This window comes from Typopeltis vanoorti, chromosome 12 (assembly GCF_054136105.1).
Source record: "Typopeltis vanoorti isolate ZY-2024b chromosome 12, IOZ_Tvanoo_1.0, whole genome shotgun sequence".
NCBI classification, from domain to species: domain Eukaryota; kingdom Metazoa; phylum Arthropoda; class Arachnida; order Uropygi; family Thelyphonidae; genus Typopeltis; species Typopeltis vanoorti.
The window spans coordinates 83,634,857-83,658,920 of record NC_143560.1 but is presented as its reverse complement, the minus strand read 5'-3'; the positions used below and the strand labels follow the sequence as shown (position 1 = coordinate 83,658,920).

At 35.9% G+C, this 24,064-nt stretch overlaps 2 protein-coding genes across 8 annotated transcripts in view; one reads left to right on the top strand and one right to left on the bottom strand.

The window, feature by feature from the left end:
- LOC150100946 (uncharacterized) overlaps positions 1 to 24,064 on the top strand; it is a 322,775-nt gene that overhangs the window by 241,811 nt on the left and 56,900 nt on the right. The gene's annotated exons all lie outside the window — the stretch shown is intronic.
- Positions 312 to 24,064, bottom strand: part of LOC150100947 (U-scoloptoxin(11)-Sm7a-like) — a 64,496-nt gene continuing 40,743 nt past the window's right edge. For both annotated transcript variants that reach the window (XM_090402234.1, XM_090402235.1), the window contains exons 3-4: positions 18,277 to 18,486; positions 312 to 583 (exon numbers count right to left, since the gene is read on the bottom strand). In XM_090402234.1, the coding sequence (XP_090258360.1) occupies positions 398 to 583; positions 18,277 to 18,486 (396 nt within the window). In that variant the 3' untranslated portion in view covers positions 312 to 397. The remainder of the gene's footprint in view (positions 584 to 18,276; positions 18,487 to 24,064) is intronic.

Genomic DNA, 24,064 nt, shown 5'->3' with positions numbered 1-24,064 from the left:
ACATGAAATTTGCCAAACATTTTTGATTCTTAAATAATGAAATGTTTCAGATTAAGAATTATTGGAAGAAAAAGAACAATCTGCTTGAAATGGACCTTTGATTGTCATAATATTAGTTTTCTGGTTCCATTGTGCTCATGCATTCATATAAGTGTATGTGGGTGCATCAGTATTATTTAAAAAAAAAAAACTGTTATAATTAATCCTGTTTAAAATTGAATGTTATGAGTTTTACAGCTGTACATGACCAAAAAGTTAACTTAATTTGTTAACAGGTTGTTGTTAATAGAAAGTACTGGACACATGCAATTGCTGCTTATTGCATTTGACTATAATTTATTTTTGTTTTTGTTTTGGTAGACTGGAGAAAAAAAAAAATACAAATTTTCTTTTCCTTTCATGGATTATAGGGTGTACACAGTCCTCTATATGCTTGGCCTTCATACAGTGGCTCTAGTATATGTATTGTCTGACGATTAGCCATAATACATATATGATTAGCTGGACAAGTACATACATGATATGTTTCATAATGATTTGTAGTGATGTGACCGCAGAAATCCCAAGTATTGCATGCTTGAAGCTGAAATGCATAACATATAATATTACCAAAGCATATAATTCTTTCTTCATAAAATTCTATAAATTTTAAACAATTTCATCCAGTTTAAAAATGGGAAATAAAGTTTTGAATCTTGAATTTTCAAATAGATATATTCAAAATATTTGGAAACTTTAAATACAATATATCCTTCTCAGTCAGTAAGGCAAAGGACATTAATCACAATGAAAGCTTCATTAACCCTCTCTGTTGAAAAAATACACATTTAAGTATGTGTATTTTTTCTATATAATTATTTAAGTACACATTTAATTTATTTTCCCAAATATTTGATGAAAAAACCATGATTGTGATTCACAATTAGGGTTGTGTCTTGGAACTTTTAAACAATAACTTTGTATTGTCTCATAGAATTCTATGGTTAGTATATCCATTCCGTGTTGTTTCATATGTGTGTTGAGAAATAACTTTTTCCATATGCCATGGATATCGATACAGTTGACTCTCACTGTTATGAAAAAAAAAACTTGCTCATTATAACAAACTCTCAGAAAATCGTTACCAAAACCCTGTTGTCATAGTGAAACAATTTCTGCATCAAATTGTTCACAATCACAGACTACTTTTATGGTCTGTATATGTTCGCTGTAGTGAGTATTAATTGCAGTTTGCCACTATTGGGGAAAAGGAGATTCTCCTGTAGCCATCCCCATGATCTGTTTGTAAATTTTGGGTGATTTTAATTATGGCCATATAGATTGGGATGATGCGATAGCAACCAGAAGCAATGAATTTGAGTTTCTCAAGTTTTTGAGGGTCCTTCAGGCAGTATGTAGTATGTATCAGAGGTATCAGATTCTCCTTCTAGTTGGTGAGCATCATCACGAAGTGATTACATGGGTGGTTTTCCAGCCACGTGAGGTCTTCTGTTAGGAAAGGGTATATGGGGGAATTACAAGGCTGGTGATTATGAGAAGTTTAGGAGACTGCTTGTAGTATGGAATGAGGAGTTGGGTGGAAAGGAGATCAATGCTGCTTGGTTGATATTCAAGAACTGTCTAGTAGAAGCAATGTCTAAATGTATTCCAAAGGTCAGAAGATTATATAAGGTATGAAATGGATAAATAAAGAGATTAAGAATGCACTCAGAGAAAAGAGGCATTGTGGAGGCAACATAAGATGAGTGGTAATAATCAATTCCATAAAAAGTATAAAGAACAGGCAAGGAGGGTGACTCAGTTGTTAAGGGTAACAAAAATGCAGTATGAGCAGCAGTTAGCTAATGAAGCCGGAAGGGGGGGGGGGAAACCTAGGGAGTTCTTTCAATAAGTAGCCAGCAAAAAAAAGAATGATTATGGTAGAATGGCATTGATTGGAGAAAATGGATATAGTTGAGATATTTAATAAGCAGTTCATGAAGGCCTTTCATCCTTGTGAATGTTACACAATGGAGAATTTAAGAGCAGTGGATGATGACTAATAGAAACTATGAGTGAGCATGAGGTATATGGGATTCAATGATCTATCACCATGTATATGAATGAATGTGCCAGGGAGTTGACATCTGCCTTGACATATTTGTTTAATATGAGTCTTCATTGGGTCAAGTTCCAAAGGAGCGGAATGAAAGCAAGATTGTACCACTTCATAAGGGAGGCAACAGAGCACAATCATCAATTTAATGGCCAGTCCGTGTATCAGATGTTGTGGTTAAAGTGTTGGAGAAGCTAGTGAGAACCAGAATCCAGAATTGGGTTGACAACAGTAGTATCATCTTTGATGAACAGCTCAAATTTGCTAAAGGGAGGTCATGTTTTAGTAATATACTAAATATTATTAGTAATATACTTACTTATTGCAATAAGATAACAGCTGCATTGGATGAAAGAGATGGATACACAGTAGTATACTTTGATTTTGCAAAGACTTTTGATAGGTTACCACATGATAATTTGAGAGTCAGAACTGAGTGGATGGGATTGGATATTAAATTGGTGCATGGATTGGAGATTGGCCATCTGATAGGTATTAGCAAGTTGTGGGTGTGTGAGAGAGAGGGGAGGGGGGGGATATCCTGGAAGAGGAAAGTCACTAGTGGTGTTCTTTTGGTGGGGGGGTCTGCTTTATGGCCATTGCTGTTTAACTTGTATGTTATGGCCTTAAAGAAGATTTGAATAGATTGAGTGAATGGTCACAACAGTGGGGATGCCAGTTCAGTGTTGCAAAATGTAAGGTTTTAAAATCGGAAAACAATGATGGGTGTAGAATTTATGCTTGGTGGGGATATATTATTGGAGGTGGAGGAAAGAGATCTTGGAGTGATGGTAGATAAGGATCTAAAATTTAGAAGACACATTGCTGAAATCATGAGGACAACAGAACGAATTCTGGCAATAATGCTGGAGGACACTGACTTGTAGAAGTCAGGCGATTCTGGTTCTATTGTATAAGGCCTTAAATAGGCCACATTGGATTACTGTGCACAGATTCTTTCACCTGGTTTTCAAAAGGATGAAGAGATGTTGGAAAGGGTCCAGAGACAGTTAACTACTGTGATTTTGGATTTCTGGGTCGAATATGAAGAAAGGTTGAGAAGATGCAGTAGAGTCCAGTGATAGGAGGAAAAGGGGTGATATGATAGAGATGTACAAGTCAGTAAGGGGTTGTTATAGGATTAATGTTGAAGATTTTTTTCATAAAATGGTGGGGGATCATGGGAGAACAAGAAGTCATTCATGGAAGCTGTATAAGGAGGGTGTGAGCAAGGGATTGAGAAGCAGGTTTTTTTAATGGAGAGTTGTGAAGTTTCGGAATACACTGGCTAACAGTGTGGTGTCTGCAGAAAATTTTAATGTGTTTAAGGCACGGTGTATGTATGAGCTGTGTGTATGACAAAAGGGGCCTCCTAGATGAATCATTGACTCCATGGGTGGTATTAGGATAATAATAATAATTTACTTTTTTTTTTTAAATTTAAAGTAGAAGAATGCATCATGTAGGCAACTAAATTCAGTGTCTGGTGTGAAACATCTTATGGAAAATGAAATGTGTTTAAAAAATGCAATTTGTTTGGCTTGTATGCAAGCCTAAAATGCTGAATAGATTTTTAGCTTTGTAGTAGTCTTTACCACTGCAAAGCTAAAATTTATCCAATCTTCTCTATTCAATGCAAGTTGACTGCCAGCATAAAAGACAGTCTGACTTGTATCTTGTGTTGTATTCATAACATGTGTTCTTTTTTACTATTCTCTCTCCCTCTCCCACCCACTTGTCAACTTTTTGTTTCATATCTTTTCTGTTGTAAAGATTTGAGACAGATTTCTCCGATTTGTTGTCATAAATAATATAAATAGTATTGCTTAAATATAAAGAGCCAACAGGCTTCATTTCGGCGATATAAGCACTATTTAAATTAAGGGGATATTAAATCCCACATTGTTTCATATCCCCCTAATTTAAATAGTGTTTATATTGCCGAAATGAAGCTGTTGGCTCTTTATATTTAAGTGACTTAATGGGGCACCTTTTTGACAACTCGTATAGCAGAGTATATAAGTTCTTTTCGCTATATCCTTTGGTATTATTAATTTGGTCTAGCTACTCACTGATGAAGCCTCAATAAAGGCTGAAACCGGTCTGGGTAGTGACCTCCTACCGTAATGTAATAACAGCATACATTTCCTAGGAAATGTGTTTTTACATTATGGAAAATACCAAGAATAGCCATCAGAACTTTACCACCTTTGCTGCGAGTTGCCCGAGATTGTACTGCGTACTGGGACTACTTGCATTAGCTCACGCTAGCAATCGCCGATACTTTTATAGTTATACTATATTCGGCATGAGACTCTCTGATTCCAATCTTTGAGTTTCTTATTCGGTTTTAAAACAATGTGGGATTTAATATCCCCTTAATTTAAATAGTATTGGATTATAAATAGATATAAAATTGAAGTATCCAATCTTTTATATGTATTATTGGTTTTCTATATGAATTAAGTTCAGGTGTTAACTTCAAGATATCGTGCGAAATTCAAATATGTTTTGTCTGTGTGTCTTCTAAAAACTGATTATTAAATGTCCTTGTAGGTTTATGCAAAATAGAATACCAAATAAGTGTATGCTTGTTCAAGCAGAGAAATTTAACACAATAATAAACATATTATTATTATGGTGAGTTGTATGTTTGAAGTAAAGATTGAGTACTTTTGTGGTGGGGGTACATAATTTACAGATTACATATAATCTATAAGTGCTGATTGTTATGTGAAGGTGTGATATATCATTGTCAAGAAGGGAAACATTAGTGTTGACCACTTAAAGATGATCACATTGTGTATCAAAAGCAGTGTTCACCCATTAACAGATGGGCATATCATTAAACATCTGTGTGGTGTACCACAGCAAGTGAACTATTATACTTTACTGTTATAGTTCATAAGATCAAATGGACATTGTATGCAAATCAGTAGATATTAGTAATCCAATATGCTCCCCCCACTCCTTAGCTTTTTCAGATAAACATCTGTAGCTTCTATGACTTTGAAATAATCGTCAGAAGGTGGTTGCATTTTGTACTTACATGTAGATATTGATTTTGGTTGTCATTCATGTCATTTTAGCAGTATTAAAGTTGTGAATGTTTTGCTGTAAGTATTGAAAATTCCAGGCATCTTTGGAATTCAAAGCACTTTCCTGAAATACAACACTACAACCAAATATACAGTGAATACTGTTCATATTGTTATAGTCAACATATTGTTGGGTGAATTAATGCAGCCATACTGTTCAGATTAGATGAGTACTGTCTTGTGGCTACCAACTCCAAAAATAGTCTTTCAGATTTGTAATGGCTTCCATATAGAATAATTAGTTTTTTCTAGCTTGTATTATTTATTTATTTTTTATCTGATCCACACACACACACACACACACACACACACAAAAGGTCACATGACCTATAGCATATTAGTGCTGTGTGTAGGCAAGAGGAATAGAAGAAAGGAGGAATCTGTTCACATTTTGCTTGAACAGCTGAGGTTTGTAATCTTTGGGGAAGGCAGAGTGGGAGAGACTGTTCCAAAGAACAGAAGTAGATGGAATGAAAGTGGAGGTAGCGAAGTTAGTTCGATGAGTTTCAAGATGGACAGTAAAAGAGTGTTGGTTAGCAGTGACTCATGGTTTAATGATTTTAGAGGATAGTGGAGGAATAATAGTGGCCAGTTCAGCAAAGCACTGTCCATGAAAGTATCTGTAGAAGAGGCATAAGGCAGAAACAACTTCTGCGAGAGAGGGATTGAAGTGGGTACGTGAGAGAGAGAAAGAAAGGGATCATTAATTAGCCAGATTGCTGTCTTCTGGATAGAATCGAGCGACCTTAGAGAAGATTTGGATTTGCACAGTATTAGCAGCTGTGGCGGTGTGAAATAGTGTCTTGTGCAGAAAAGTATGTCAAGTTTTTTGGTAGCTGCAGAAGCTATAGTTGAAATGTGGTTATTCCAGGAATGATCGGAGGTGTAGGTAAGACCAAGAAGAGAAATCTGATCATGTTTGGATATTCGGTATTATTGAAGGTAAGTGGAGGGTGGGGGGGGGGGTACAAGCTCTTTCTTGTGAGAGATCAGACAGGACACTGAGTTTTAGTTGCTGAAGATTACAAGGTTATCCTTGTCCCCACTTGGATATAGTTAGGAGATCTGAGTTCAGGTCACTGGTCGTGATAGATCTTGAGGATTCTCATACTTGAGAACTACAAGGTTTGTCAAATGAAAAGGAGAAATGGAGTGTACTGTCATCAGCAAAGCTATGGAGATAGGATTGGAAGTCTGTGAGAGCAAGTCATTTATACAAGAGGAAGAGAGTAGGTGAAAGAACAGAACCCCATGATACTTCTGCATTGGTGTGGAAATCTGAGGAGAGGAAACCATCCACCATGGCAATAGTGAGTGACCAGTGAGAAAGTTGGCGATCCAGTTGCAGAATGTGGAAGGCAGACCATGGATGGCAGTTCGTTAAGTAGTCCCCTGTACCAAACCCAATCAAATGCCCTTGAAATGTCGAAGGACCACATGAGTTTCTCCAAATTTTTCCATGACTTGAGTACAGAGATGGGTGGCGAAAGCAAGATCAGTTGTAGATCGCGAGTGGCAGAATCCATACTGCTGATCACTGATTAGCTGGTATGTTTCTAGGTGGTTCAAGAGTTGGTTTTTGGTGACCTTCTCCATAATTTTAGAGAGAACAGAAGTGAGAGCAATTGTTGGTTGACTTATAACTAACGAGTTTCGGGGTGGGCTGGATGTGGACCTGTTTTCATGTTGCCAGGTAAATAGGATAGATTGATGAGGCAATATAGAATAGGTATTAGTTCTGGGACACAATTTTTTAACACAATAGGTGGGATACCATCAGGACCAGATGCCCTGTTTGTGTTCAGGTTATTAACAATTCTTCAGATTTCTTTTTGTCGGAAGACAGAAAGTGACACGAAAGGAGCTGTTTTTTGTGGAATGGAGGTAACTTTGCCTGGGTCATCAGTGCAAGAATTCGAAGAGAAGAGTGATATCAGTAAGTTAGCCTTGTCTTTAGGTGAAGTAACCATAGTACCCTCCAGATGTGAGAGTGGTGGAAACCTGGATGGGCAGAAGTTGTGCCTAATGGCCTTTGCAAGGGACCAGAAGGAGCATCTGCCATTTGGGAAGGAGGCAAGTTTGCAGCATTTGGCCCTTTCAAAGTCTGACATGGATTTGGGGATGATTCTTTTATAACTGTTGTTGTAAAGGAATGAGACCTAATTTCTGTTATTAGGTCTGAGTAGGTTTGGATCATAAGAACTGAATCAGTAGTCAGACCATAGGAAGGAAGAATAGACATCACAGAGGTCTTCGCAGTTGGCACCCTTGTAGTGTCAAACATGAGAATGTAAACTGGTGAGTGAAGGTGTTCAGTGGCAAAAGAGACTTGTATGAGGTTGTGATCCAAGCTGCAAGAGGTGAACCGACAACTTCCTCCTAACAAGCTCCCCTTCCAAGTATACTTGGAAGGGGAGCTTGTAAGGAAGAGGTCAAGTGTGTTGGCAAATTGAATAGGGTTGTCAGGTATACTTGTAAGAAGCTTGATGATCTGAGATAGGTCATTGCTGATGGCAAACACCTCAGCATCCTTGTCTGGTGTTGATCAGTGAAACTGAAGGAGGGAAGCCAATATGAGTTGTGGACATTGAAGTCCTGAAAAAGGATGACCTTACTATTGGAGTATTTTGACTACAGAAATTGAGCTTTAGAGAGAGAGAGAGTTGAAGAGGTTAGAGTGGTTAAGAGATTTTGGAGAGTGATAGAGAGCATATGAAAAGGGCAGGTTGATTTGGTAGTAGGGAAATTTTGAGCCAAAGCGGATCGTACAGTGGGGACTCAAGGATTTGTAGCCTCTGGCATGGTATGTCAGCTCTGATGAATGCACAAGTGCCGCCCTTGTGGCAAAAAGAACTGTAATGTGTAGTTTGGGCAGTTGAGGTTGCCAGTTAGTGTTCTGATAGGAATAGTAATTCTGGTTTAGATGATTGCAGGTGGTGCTGCACATTGTTTATATTGCTATTTAGCCCACAGATGTTGGTGAAGTGGATGTAGAAGCTTTTATTTTGGCAAGAATCGATGTTGGTGGATTGTTTGGTTGGATTTCTGTTGTCTTTTATGATTTTTTTTGTTTGTTTTTTCATGTTTTTTTTAAAACTCCACAGTTAAATCTCATTTCTTTATGTTCTGGTCCATTGTATTTGGTGAGGAAGTGGGGCATGCAGTGAGAGGTGACAGACTTACAAACATGCTGCCCACCACAGAGGGAACTCAATTTCCTGTCTACATGGCCTTAACAGGTGCCTCTGCTGCCACAGTATTTGTTCCCTCTCCAATCATGAATTGGCAAAAACTGGCTTCCCAATCAGTTACCGTCAAATCTGTGGTTGCAGGATTTGATGCTAGCTGATTGGGAAGCCTCTAGATTCGTTACTAACTGATTCCGTCCAGTGTATTAACCAGCAGCCAGCCTGCAGAACCATTTTTTTACTATATCCTTGAATGATGGAAGATTGTGGTCAATACAATGAGATTGGTATGTCATTGAGGATATCACTTTCACTGCATGTGGGGAAATTTGGGGGGGGGGGGAAAGCCAGAACCCCCTTTGTTCTGGCTTCTGTTCCACCAAACATGGCTGCTTCAGGTCTCTAATGAGGGAAGATATACTTTTGCTGCAACAATGCTCGCCAGCTGATCCTGTGCAAAGGCGTTCAAAGCATGGGCTCTTTAGACCCTAAATTTAACAAAACATTGGTATTGTAGATATTTCTTATGTTCTTCCTGTCATTCAGAAATTTACTTAGAACCATATTTGCACTTTATACATGTCTGGATTTGTCAAAGGATGGTGTCTTCCCTTGGTTGCATGGATAAAGGTTGCAAAAAATAGCACAATGGAAGAAATTTACACAATCAGAAATTTACTTAGAACCATATTTGCACTTTATACATGTCTGGATTTGTCAAAGGATGGTGTCTTCCCTTGGTTGCATGGATAAAGGTTGCAAAAAATAGCACAATGGAAGATTGTGGTCAATACAATGAGATTGGTATGTCATTGAGGATATCACTTTCACTGCATGTGGGGAAATTTGGGGGGGGGGGGGGGGGAAGCCAGAACCCCCTTTGTTCTGGCTTCTGTTCCACCAAACATGGCTGCTTCAGGTCTCTAATGAGGGAAGATATACTTTTGCTGCAACAATGCTCGCCAGCTGATCCTGTGCAAAGGCGTTCAAAGCATGGGCTCTTTAGACCCTAAATTTAACAAAACATTGGTATTGTAGATATTTCTTATGTTCTTCCTGTCATTCAGAAATTTACTTAGAACCATATTTGCACTTTATACATGTCTGGATTTGTCAAAGGATGGTGTCTTCCCTTGGTTGCATGGATAAAGGTTGCTAGTTTGATCTGTTGGTTTATAGTTGGAAATCATATTTATGTAATATGTTGTCTATTTTTTGAGACACTGTTGCATAGAAGAAGTGGGAATAATTTTGTTATGATCTTGTCTGTCATGGGGGAGGGAGGGGGGCATTGCACGTAAGACAAATAACTGAATTTTCAGTGGAAAATGCTATATCATAGGAGAAACAGCTTGGACCTTGTGTTCTAATGTTTTAAGATTAATGTATTATTGAGCTGGTGATAGTGTGATTGTTTATTATCATCATCATCATCATTATAGGACTTCCATGGAGTTTATGAGATTATTGCAAGAGGTCTGTTTTAGATACCACAGAGTCTATTGTACCAATTCCTGAAACTCATTCACTGCCATTCTCACTACCCTCTCATCCAGTGTATTCTATGTACCACTACTCTCCATGCAAAAAAACTTATTTCTCACTGCCTTACTCGCCATTTCTTTGCACACCTTCCAGCGATGTGCACTGCCCCTACTCCTCCGTGTTCTACCCTTGGATAAATTTCTCCACTGATGTAATAAATGCCTCTCAGCAACTTATACAAAGGACATTACAAAAGTAATGCCTGTGAATGTGAGTGGCCTTGAAACTTGTCTTGTTTTGTTCTTTCATTTCCCTCCACTGCTGTACTGCTACAGATTACTGTACAGTAGTGTAGAATCAAATATACATTTCTTGTGTTATTGTATATATACAATAACACAACAAAAAATAGCACAATATAATTGAATTTTTGTAACAGAAAAATGCATTGTTGAAAATTACAGTTTTATTTTAAAAAAAACAAAAAACTGTTGATGTCAGTATTATACACTATCGGGCAAAAAGAACAAGAAATGGTGATGACAGAGTTGACATTAATGATCGATCATCAAAGTGAGTAGTCGGTGAAATTCTGCATATGTCAAGAGATCACTAGCACTGAAATTGAACATTGGATTAGTACAAGTCATCCAAATCACAAACAGAGTTTGGCTACAATACAGTGCGTGCTATAAAATCGGGTGTATACAGGTGTATATAAGTTGGCTAGTGAGATGAAAGTGGTGAGATTGGAAGTTTGTCACTATTTGTTTGCATGTTACCAAATGGAAGGCAATGTGATAACTATTGGGCACATGGAACAACTTGACTGTGAATGAATCATGGTTATATCATTATAAGATTGAAATGAAAATTCAGTCTATAGAATATTGCTACCCTAAATCAGCAGCCAAAAGTTCAAAACTAAATTTCATCATTACCATCATCAAATTCCTGATATGTACTCTCAAGGAGTGTACAAGACATGATAGTACTGCATTACACCATTACTATCTTCCTATCTACAATTTTCCCTCCAAATCAATCTGTTACCTTTCAAGACTTCAACATTATCAGATCTTATTTTTCTATCTTCTAAGGCACTTTTTACTGTATCAGTCCACCTACATCTTGGTTTTCCTCTTGGTCATTTTCCTGCCAACCTGCTAGAGAACACCTGTTTTGCTAATCTTTCCACTCCCATTCTGTTTGAGTGACCATACCACCTGAGATTAGCTCTACTAACACATTCTTGGATACTAACAATATTAAGTTCTTTCCTAATATCCTCGTTTTTAATATGATATTGCCACTGATGCCATCTGTCCACCCCTGTAATCTTTCTCGGGACTTTCATGTCTGTGGTCTCTAGTCTTTGGTCAAGTGTTTTATTTCTAACCCAGCTCTCAGATCCATAAGTGAAAATTGGTTTGAACTTCCTACCATACCAGCTTTATTGATTCTGTTGCTATTTCCATATTTAATTTACCATTTTCACTAAAAAATCGTACCTAAGTAGCTGAAATGGTTTACTTGTTCTATAGGTTCTCCATTCACAGTGCAGTTGATATTTTCAATGCTTCTGCCTATTTTCATTGTCTTTGTCTTGTTATTGCTTACCTTCATGCCAAATCTGTTACAAGAGTTATTCAATTTAGTCAGGGAATCTTGCAGACTTATTTAGAAGTTTAACATCATCTGCATAGAGTAAAGAGCTGAGATTAACATCTCCAATTTTGATATCAGGTTTAATACCACTTTTCTTCATAATGTGATCCATATAGATAATAAATAACAGAGGGGATAATGTACATCCTTGTCTCACACCAGATTTAACATTAAACCATCTTCCTGTACTTCCTTCAATTCTAACTGCTGACTTACAACTCAAATAAAGACTAAGTATTGCTTGATATAATGCTCCATTGACACCATACAATTGTAGCACTTTGAGCAGGGAACCAAAGTCTTGGAACCTTGTCATACACCTTTTCCTTGTCATACACCTTTTCCTTAAATACAGATCGTTGTTATATTACCACGATTTTTCAGTTATTTGTTGTAACTTGAAAATTTGATCCTGACAGCCTCTATTTGGCCTGAATCCAGCTTGTTCTTCACCAAGCTTCCCTTTCACAATCCTTCTCAACCGTTTCTTTCTCAAGTATACTTGAATAAATCTTACCAGAAACATTCAGTAGGGAATCTCGCATTCATTTTTTTTCCTCTTTTAACAAATAGGTACTATGAGAGCTCTATTCCAATCATCTGGAATTTGTCCCTCTGCTCAGGCCTTCTGAACAGAGGGACAAGAATGGTCAAACATCAAATATATATTAGAAAATGCTTCAAGAGATAGTTTGGGAACAAAAAGAAAATGGACAAGACACAGAGGTCTAAGACAATGGGACAAAGAGATCAGATAATTGAAGAAAAAAAGGTAGCACATAAATAATGGATAAACTTAAAGACGGATGAATCATTCATTGAATATAAAAGGAAAACAGCAATAGCAAAGAAGGCATGTAGGGAAAAAAAATAGGAAACATGAAAATTTGATAGCAAAATTAGAATGGGACTGTACATTAAAAAGACCTAATACATATAGAATCCTTAAGCAAATGAATAACGATTTAAAAGAAAGAACAAAAATTGATGTAATCGAACCAGAAACTTGGCAGGAGTATTTCCAGAAGCTATGGTATGATAACTCTTCGATACAAGAATCCTCCCCTGAATATAATATCAGTAATATAGATGAGTTTACATACGAAGAACTGCAAAATGCCCTCAAAGAGAGTAGAACAGACAAGTCACCAGGAGAAGATAATATAAACACAAAACATATTAAATTTGCAGGTAAAGAATTTAACACTAGATTTCTAAAACTTATAAATCAAATATACAAAGAGGGGGAAATCCCCAAAAAGCTGGGGGTAGAGCTATAGTTATCTTAATTCACAAAAAAGGTCTAAAAACAGATTTTAATAACTATTGTGGCATCAGCCTCCTCAGTACAGGATACAATATCGATGCAAAAATGTTAACAGATTAATATCCTATATAGAACCACAGCTGGAGAAGAACAGAACGGATTTCATTAGATGAAGATCATGTATAGACTCAGCTTTTATTTTAAAAATAATTATAGAAAAACATAGAGAATACAATATTGAAACACGCATATAACTTTTATTGATTATATAAAAGCATTTGACAAAATTCTGAGAAATAAACTATGGGAAACTTTAAAGCAATATCACATCCCAAACCAACTATACAATGCTCAATTGAACATATACCACAATAATAAAATACCAATAAAGCAAAATGATATCATATCTACTTGGAAAGCCATGGCTTTTCGTGGAAATAACCTCAGAAGTAAAATAGTAATAAATAATAAAATAATTGAGCAAGTTAATAATTTCAAATACCTGGGCTGTAAACTGTCTTACGTAAATGAAATAGATATTGATTTTAAGATGATAAACTTTATAAAAATCAGTTAATTAATAGAACCTTTAACTACATACAGAAACACACAAGACTTAGCGTCTACAAAACAATAGTCAAACCCACACTACTATATGGAAGTGAGATCTGGACCTTCAGAGAAAGAGATATATAGAGCATGCAGACAGTAGAAATGAAATTTCTCAGGAAAACAGAAAAATTCACCCTATTAGATATAAAAAAAAAAAAAAAGAAAAAAAAAGTGAAATAATTAAAAATCTTAAAATCAATCCCATAACAGATTCAATGATTAAATATAGGAAAAACTGGCCAGATCATATAGCAAGAATGTAGAGAGAAAGATTACCAAAAAAAAGAGATCTTAACATATAATCCTAGAGAAACAAGGAATAGGGGATGACCAAGAAGAATATGGACTGAGTCTGGAACAGGAAGATGAACCTGGATAGGAAGATGGCAAAAATTAAATTCTAATCAACCATCACAATCTCAGTGGTAACGAATGCACATATTCAACCCACCTAACTTATGTTTCATGTTTTCCAACAATTCCCCATTCTAGAACCCTAGACAATAATTTGAGCTCTTATTTTAGATATTGATTTAGCCAACTGTTTTTTGTTTTAATTAACTGTCAGTGATCTCTTGCCATGTAGATAACAGGACTCAAGCTTTGATGTAGTGTTTTTTTCTTTCACTAGAGGTCAGGCCAGCAGTGTTAATGGTTAACCAAATTAGTGGTAATTGAAAAATTGTATATTTTAATGTACTTGTCATTTTGTGTGTATGTGTGCGTGTATATATAGACTGTGGTAACCTTAATATGAAGGTTAAGATGTTTCCTAATTATCTTGGATTTTATTAAATCATAGTCATTACTCTAATATGGTAGTTGTCCCCATAATTTATCATAATCAAAGTACTTATGTGTGAAACTCTGCAATCTTCAACCTTTATTGCAGCCTCATCGGTGCTGAGCTAGATCTGTGGAGGTGTGAGCTAACTCAGTTATATCATGTGACTTCTGATATGCAAGTAACAAACTGGCTTAATACCACATTTTTAATATCCTCTGGATTTGATACTGAAATACTTCACAAGAAATTATAATTTTTACAGTAGTGTAAAACAAAAGTTTGCAGGTGACTAGGTGTTTGCACAATGAGCGAGATAGACTTATTATGCAGACAAAACTATTTATGAAGTTATATACCAGTTGTTCTAGGTTGCTCATATTATTAAGTTACCTTCAGCATCTCCATGTTGCATGCTATATGGCCATAGCCCCATCTTATTGAAATCAAATGATTTTTATCACTGGCAATGTTTAACTGATGAATTTCCTTGTTGGAAGTTTTTTTTCAACTTGGTTAGACTATAATAAATTTAGTTTAATCCTTTAACCAAGTTTAAGCAAACAAAGTTTGTGCCTGAAGTATCTTTAGGACTGAGGCAACTCGTGGTAAAGGTGGACCAAGCACTCATCACTTGTCTTAGTATCTCCCATAATGCAAAGCACATCCCCTTGCAGACATGTATAATGCTATACATTAAGGGAAGGGCCACTACCCAGACCGGTTTCGACCTTTATTGAGGTCTCGTCAGTGGGAGCCAGACCCAGAGGTGGTGATACTAAGGTAGAAGTAATGGAGAAGTCATATTTACCTATACGAGTTGCCGAAAGGTGTCTCACCTTATTATTAAATTGCTCTGGATTTAGAGAAAAATGTTGGAAGTTTTTTTCCACTTGGTTAGACTATAATAAATTTAGTTTAATCCTTTATCCAAGTGTAAGCAAACAAAGTTTGCACCTGAAGTATCTTCAGGACTGAAACCTGATTCAGGACTGATTCTCTAAATCCAGAGTAATTTAATAATAAGGTGAGACATCTTTTGGCAACTCATATAGGTAAATATGACTTCTCCATTATTTCCACCTTAGTATCACCACCTCTGGATCTGGCTCCCACTGACGGGACCTCTAAAGATCGAAACCAGTCTGGGTAGTGGCCCTTCCCTTAATGCCTAGCATTATATATGTCTGCAAGGAGATGTGCTTTGCATTATTAGAGATGCTAAGACAAGTGATGAGAGCTTTGTCCACCTTTACCACAAGTTGTCTCAGTCCTGAAAATACTTCAGGTGCAAACTTTGTTTGTTTACACTTGGATAAAGGATTAAACTAAATTTATTATATGATGATTTTCCTCTTCAAAAAGTATTCTCAACATTCTGGCATGATAGTCAAAATTAAGTTACTATTACATCATTTGCTCAAAAAGACGCAGTAGTTTTATGAGCTTGAAATCGACAATATACTAAAAAGTGACTTGTTTGAAATGTAAAGGTGATTTGGATAAACTGTTGGGATTGGTATTGCTCCAATAATGCGTGTCCTACCAGTTAACAAAATTAGTCAGATGGAAGTGTGCTTCACCTGTCATCATTAGCAATTACAATACATTTGCATCATTATTCAAAACACAAATCAATTCTTGATTCTGACCTGGAGCTTGTATTCTGCATCAAGGATTCTTTGCAATGCTTAATCAGGAAACATGAAGTACTGGTACTTCATTTTCAAATCAAATGTCCAGGATTCACAGTCAACAAACTGTATGCATTATTAATTCTCTTCATCATACAAACAGTTAATAGAGTTCCATGATTTTTCTCATAAGGCATTGCCATTGAATTTGGAAGAATTTTGTTATCCTGGTCAGTATAGTACGTTTGGTCCATGTCTTGACAGAGTTCAAGCAAAGTGATTTCTGACTTTCTGTTTTAAAATACTTTTCAACAACAACAAATGCATCGTGCTTTGACAAGTATGAACTCATCATGATGACTAATGCCTTGAAAAAGAAATAACATGCTGTTAGTTTCATGCTTCAGAATTATAGTGATTTCAACACTTGGTTGATTCTAGAAAATGTGTATAACAGTGTCATTTTAAATAACAGTTAAGTTACAAAAGTGTAGATTCAATGTTTTATCTCAAGAAGTTTTGATTTTAACAACCAGCATTCACTTTTAAGTCCTATTTCTCTTATAATCAATGCATGCTAATTTCTTCTGATCCCTTCTTGATTCAGACAAAAAAAAAAAAGTAATTAACAACAATTACTGAATATCATTAATTATTAATAGCCACACATGTATCATGGTAGTCATAATGGTGCTGTCATTAGCAATTGTATTGAACTTACTAATCCTGGTAAAACTACACTATTAAGCCACTTAAATGTCCTCACCTTGCATTAAAGCCAAAAAAAGAAATCAATTGGTTGCAGCAGTAGCATGATTTACAGACTTTGCATAGATGCTGCTCATAGTAGCATGCTGCTCCAAAATATCTAATAGAAAAACTGTAAAGCATATGCATAAAGCAAAGCAGTTCTTCTCATAAGCTATGTAGGGCATCTTCTGTAATGAGATTACTCTGGAGTTTTTCCCAAAAGAGAAAAGCACCTTAAGATTCAGAACGGCTAAGGATGAGTTAATGTCCTCCTTGGTGACAATATTTCTTTCTTAACTTTTAAGTATTTAAAACCATTTTTAGATGATATTCTTTCATGCTATGTATAGGTATAACAAAATGGATTTATCTTAGGTGGCATAGTAATTACAGTTCCTAGGTGAACCAGCATTGTTTATTTAAGATTCTCTACTGACCTTTATTTTTTTAAATCAATTTTACTGCATGAGTTGTGGTTATATTTTATGAGTTATAATTAAATATAACTTCTTTGGTTGGTATGGGGGTCAGACCATTATCACAAATGTGGAATTCATTGGTTACAAAGTTTCAGAAATACATCCAGTATGCTTAAGCAGGGAAGATTTCTCCTATAATTTCTTGTGAACTATAATGGTAATTTCTTGCTTTTTTACAACATGCAAAATTTTGAATGTCATCAAAATTTCTAACAAATCCTCCTCTTGTGCAAATCTCTTTCTAAGAGTAATCTGGCCATTTCCTTACCAACACCAAGCTGTACAGCGAGTAGCCTAGTGGTTATCCGCCTGTCGTGGGCAACAATTTCCCTAGCTTTTACCACATTTTCATGTGTCCATACAGAAACTGGCTGTCCACAGCATGGTTCATCCTCCAGGAGTCCACGCAGTTAGCCTAGTGGCTTTGCGCTTCGCAATCATATGCCTGGGGCAGGAGTGTTCTAGGTTCAATTCCCGTCAACGGCGTGAGGAGCTCAGGGATCTTCCTCAGCCATAGCCAAGTTAGCCAGTCTTGGGCGTGGACAGCAGGGTTTTTTCTGCCAGTTTATCTGGTGTTTTTCATCCCGCAAGCAGGCAAACCGGTTCGAGGACACACATGGATTACAGTCAGGAATACTGACCCAGCCATAGGTCTGATTCATCAGCCTATGGCGGTTCCGGAGCCCGGATAAAATTTGGGGGGACTAGACAGTACCGTGAACTCTCGTATAAAGGGAGAATGCTGTATCATCACACAGAATTTATTTTTATTTATCCTCCAGGAACTCCCTGCTCCCCTTTTTAAACATTGAAAACCAGCAGAACACTTGTGCATGTTTCAGACAATCATTGTTGTAAACTTTTTTTAGGTCTTGGCACACTTCTGTAGCAGATTTTCCTAATTTACAGTAAAATTTTATGACAGCAGTTTTCTCCATGATGCAACTTCTGACACTCTCCACTCACACACTCTAACTTCAATGGTTGCCACACAAAAACTGCTGCGTCACCCGACTTGAAAGTTGCACCTGCAATTATAATACATTGTAGTGATCAAAACTATAAACATGTTTGTTACTTTTATTCAAAGGACTGTCCTGTAAAAAATCAATCTCATTACTAAATGGTTACGCTGTGTACATCGTAACCAACGTTTTTATCTAAATTTGTAAAACTGCATCCAAATTAATGGGAAATAATATAAAACTATGCTTACTGAAGAGCACTGGTAGTACTCTTTCCGAATAGTAATCCCTTCAGAATTTTCAGAGTTATTCAAGTGCAGCCTGTCATAAAAGTGCATTTGTGGACAATAACAGTAAACCTCTGCCATATGGACCACAGAATTTGAATTATTGTAGCTTTCTGTTACTAGTGCCATTTCATTAGTAGTGCAGTTCTGTAGATCACCAACTTTACCACAAAACTAAAAGAGAAATACTCATTTTGAAATGTATGAATATGATTAAAAAATAATCAAGACCAATAAATGTTAGTTGCTAATTAAAATTTCTAACTTAATTAGTTCTAATATTAGTCGCAGTAATTTCAAACTCCTTAAAAGGTCTTCTTCTTCTTCCTAACATGGAATATAGGCCATGTGGCCTGTTCCGGTCTCATGCCATCTCTTTCTTGGTCTTCCGATTCTTCTTTTTCCACTTATTTTGTATCTGTATAATATTTTTGGTAGTCTGCTGTTGTCCATTCGATTTAAATGTTCTAGCCATTTTTGTTTATACTGTCTTATGTAGTAATTAATTGGTTTGATTTTTAGGGATTGTAAGATTTCTTCATTTGTTTTGTGGTCCCACTTGGTATATCCAGCTGTTTTTCTGAGGAACTTCATTTCTGCTGTTTGAATTCGTTTTTCATCTTTCCTTTTCGTGGTCCATGTTTCGCTTCCGTATAGTAGAGTTGGTTTTGACAAGACATTATATAGTCTGATTCTAGTGTGTTTTTGTACCAGGGATGGCTTAAATATACTGTTTATTATGCCATTTACTTTGACAAAGTTTGATATTTTAGTGTCTATGTCTTTTTCTTCTTCGTATGATAGATCACATCCCAAGTATCTGAAAGTGTTTACTTGTTCTAGTATTTTATTATCTATCACTATTTTACTTCTTATTGGGTTTTCTCCTTTGAATGCCATTATTTTTGTTTTTTCTTTGGATATTGTCATATTATATTGCTTTGAGATATCATTTAATGATTTTAATGATCTTTGTAAGTCATCTTCTGATGTAGCTAATACTATTTGATCATCTGCAAATAGTAGTGTATCTATCTTCATTTGCAGGGTCATTTGTATACCAAATGGGTTATGCTGTTTCCAGATTGTTAATATTTCATTTATATATATATATATATTGAAAAGCAGAGGTGAGAGGGTACATCCTTGTCGTACTCCTCTTGATATATCTTTCCATTCTGAGGTGTGTTCTAATTTAACTGCTATTTTATTTCCTGTATATATTTCTTGAATAGATTGTAAAAGTTGGTTTGGTATGTTTAAATTGGTTAATATTTTAAGCAATTTTTGTCAACTAATTTTGTCAAAAGCCTTTTCATAATCAATAAACGCCACATAAACTCTTAAAAGGTAATACATATATTTTTTTTAATAACTAAAACTGTGGCACACTTAGGATTTAATCTTGGGGAGGGGGCGAGTTGAGTAGACGATTTGAGAATAGACACTGTGCATTGCATACAACCTATGACTGAGCATCTGCAGTGAGCACCACTACATGAAGCCTATGATCTCCTCTGACCCGGGCAAATGAAGTAGTGCTCAGTCTGCTCGAGCACTACCTCATTCGCCTTGCGTTCACAGCGGCAGTGATTCCCAAGAGTTATAAGGTATTTCCACTTTATGTGACTGCTAATTCATAAATAGTGTAGAAATAGAAGACACGACACGACATAAATAAAAAATAATAATTTTAATTACGAAAAGATTTTTGGAAAATTTTCTAGTGTTTTTTTCCTTTTTTTGTTTTGGGGAGCCCGGGCCCCTTGTACGCACCATTAGTTGTAAACACCACCAGGTGATTCACTATATTTTACTCCTTGCACTGCTAAGCTTTTGCCACAAGTAACTTCAGGTTTGTTGTGAACATTTTAACATCTATATAGAGAGAGAGGGGGAGAGAAGTGCGAAATCCAGTTGCATATTGAGCAAAAATAATATATGTTTATTTATTTGAAGTGACACACTAAGTTTTGCTGTATCACTAGTAAGAAAAATATTAATTATTGTTTCATTTATTTATATATTTAGCTTTCTAGTTTTAAATATTGACTATGTACTGTTCTGGTTCTGTGTAATATTCCCTTTACCCCATATAATTGTAGCGTTTTGGAAAGCTTTTCTGTTGATATCTTGGCATTTTGCTTTTCCAGATCTGTTCTTAATAACTTCTATTTTGCCTGTTCCCAACTTGTTCTTCCCTAGGTTTCTCTCTTACAATTTTTTTTTCTGTACCTGGACTCAGTCCATTTTATGTATCAATTATTTAATTTTCTTATAGCATCTGAGAAACTCATTTGCATGTCACTTTTATCTACAAGCTGTATGCGTGTGTTATTATCTGACACAAATTTTTGCTCTGCCTTTGTCATTGGTACTTATATCTTTATGAAATGAAATCAGCATAAGCACATCAAGTTTATCAACTATTTTACTGAAAGCAATTCATCACACACACACACACACACACACACTGCAGATACATGCTCACACTTTTTTAGGTTTTTTGCTAAATTGAATCAAATTATTTCGATTTGTCCTAACTGTTCCACATATACCTGTTTTGTTTTCAAACAAATATTTGAACATAACTGGACTTGTATACTAATTATCAACAAATAAATAATGCCCTTTATCTAAATATGGTTCTAATAGTGTTTACTGCATTACATGATACACCAAAGGCATAGTTTACATCTGTAACACAACCAGTATAAACAGTAGTACCCAATATATAACCTGTTTCACAGTTACAAAGTTTCAGAATTAGCTGAAATCTCGAGGGGTTTCTGAAAAGTAAGATAGCACTTTTTTTCTTAATAATGGTGAAAGGAAATGCATTAAAACATGGACAGATAGAACCATTAATAACATTCAAAAAGACTGCCATTGCAGTGTGGTGCTACTGTAGCCTCACAGTTAATTCAGCTAATTCCAGTTGAAAGATGGCAGCTACTGTATGAGTTTAGTCCAAAACAGGTGTCGGTGAAGTTATTTGTTTTTGTTTTTTTTTTGCAAGCTAATTGGGGTTCATCAAGTGACATTCACCTTGAACTGTTTGCTGTGGATGGCAAAAAAAAAGGTGAATTTAAAGCAGGCCGTAGTGACACTGAAGACTGACATTGGGTGTCAGGCCTTCATTGAGCAAGACAGAAGACAACATTCTGCCCATTAAAGGCATTGTTTTTGAAGACTGGTAAATGAAACTGCATGAATTTCACAAGTGGTGAACTTGAGTAAGTCCACTGTTTATGAAATTGTTCATGATGTCCTTGGCTTTTGAAAGGTGTGCTCCTGCTGGGTTCCCTGACAATTCTCAGAAGAGCACAAGGCACTACGCTTGGGGATATGTCTGGAGAATCTATTGCTATACAGTGACAAAGGCGAGGATTTTCTCTCTTGCCTAGTCACAGCAACAAAGTGTGGTTCATTACTTTACCCCAAGAGAGCAAACAAGACTCCATGACCCGGAAACATCCACAGATGTTTTTTCAAAACTGTTCCCAGTTTTGAAAAAATTCAAAACTGTTCCGATTGTCTGAAAAGTAATGGCCACAGTGTTTTGGAATTGCTAAGGTGTTCTGTTAGTGGACTTCTTGCCAAAGGGAGGAATGTTTAATGCACAGCTTTACTGTGTAACATTGGACAAACTGAAAGCTAACATTTGACACAAATGACCAGGACTTAGACTTCAGACTTCCATTTGTTTGTCCCTCCCCCTCCCTCAAGAAACACCTTTTGGGAAGGCATTTTCACTACAGATGAGGAAGTTCATCAGGCGGTGCGATATTGGTTGCTGGGTGTGGGCATATTCTAGAGAGAAAAAAAAAGTGTTACCTTACTTTTTTGAAAACCCCTCATAAATTGCATTTTTTACCAAAAATTGGCATTGAAAGTAAAGGATATGTTGACCAGTAATCTTTTATTTTGTTTCTTTTTTTTTTTTTTTTTTTTCCCTACATGCATTATCAAAGGGGGGAAAAAATGCGGTTTCTAAAATGTGGTGTTCACTCTTTATTTATATCGAATTTCTCTTCTAGCTGAGTATTTTTCATGACAAAATCAAAATACCTTTTAGTCTCATCAGCACTGTTTTTAGAAGTGCATGGTTAAAAAAAAAAACTTGCAATAATTGCTCTCCATTGACCCTGCACTAATACTGCAGTTATTACTGATGCCACATTTACTTGCATCAAAATCATGTTGCTTCTCCATAAAAATACCTTTTTTCCAAGTCAGTTTGGTTCTGTTCTTTTTTTATTTCTTTTTTGATGGATATTGACAATGTCATCATTGTTGTCTGTGACCTTGTTGTTGGCAACTTCCACAGCATTGTTGTCAGATTTTTTAGTGATGTAAAACATTACTTCATTCAGAATCACAATCTGAGTCTTCTTCATTTTCCTCTGAATCTGAGTAGTCATAATCTAACTCAAATCCTCTCAAAATTCAGTCAGTTTCCTCAGCAGTATCAACAGTATATTTATGTTGGATGGCCATTTTGATTCATTCTCTTTACCGCTAGATACTTTCCCAGTAGTAGAAAATAAATGCATAAAAAAATTGGGGCAGTTGCTAAGAGATGGTTGAACCCCCCCCCCCCATCAAAAATTCAAAAGCCCAACATAAATTTACAGCTTTATTACAGCAGTTAAAATTTGAGGAACATATGCAGGATGATCAATTAAAGTGTCAATGTTTTAGACCTTGTTTAGTGTGCTGCCTAGTGATGCAAATATTGCAGAACTTTGCAGGAATACATTGTGCATCATGCGGAAGTGACATCTGAGGGGAAGAAAAGTAGTTCCAAAATTCACCACTAGGGCTGATGTATGATGTACTGAATGTAGATGTAGTGATTTTTTTTGTGTGTGTGTAAGGAGAAAAGGAAATTATGAGAGAGTGGGAAGGCATGATCTTTTATATGAAAAAGCAAGAAGCATGACTCACAAGAGAAATGGAATTCGAGCTAGAAAATAAGAATGGAGAAATCATAACTGAAGAAGATAAAATCCTAATGAGATGGAAGGAATACATTGAAGATCTATATGACAAGGAAAATAGACCAAATGAGTTGCCATTAGAAGATATAAAGAAGGTAAATGAAGATGATCTAGGCCCAGAGATTTTGAAGAAAGAAGTAGAAATGGCCATTAAGGAACTAAAATGTGGAAAGGCAGAAGTAATAGATGAAATGCCTGCAGAATTCCTGAAATAGCTTCAGAAGAAAGGAACTGAAGAAATAACGAAAATAATAAATTTAATTTATAACAAAGGATAACTACCAAAAGATTTTATGACCTTAATATTTATACCTATACCAAAGAAAAGTAATGCAGTGAACTGCAAGGATTTTAGAACAATAAGCCTCATTTCCCATACATCAAAAATACTTATGAGAATCTTAACATGAAGACATTGCATCTGAAGTGAAAGAATTTCTTGGAGATGATCAGTTTGGTTTCAGGAAGGGTAGGGGAACAAGAGATGCAATTGGATTGTTAAGAATAGTAAGTGAAAGAAGTTTGGAAGTGAATAAAGAAGTTAATATCTGTTATATAGATTTTGAAAAAACTTTTGACTTTGTAAAATGAGATAAGATGGTGGAAGTAATGGAAAAGATTGGTATAGATTGGAAAGACAGAAGACTAATTATTTCACTATATATGGGACAAACTGCCATGGTGAGAGACATATATGGTACAACAGAACCAGGTATCATTGGATGAGGAGTAAGACAAGGCTGTTCTCT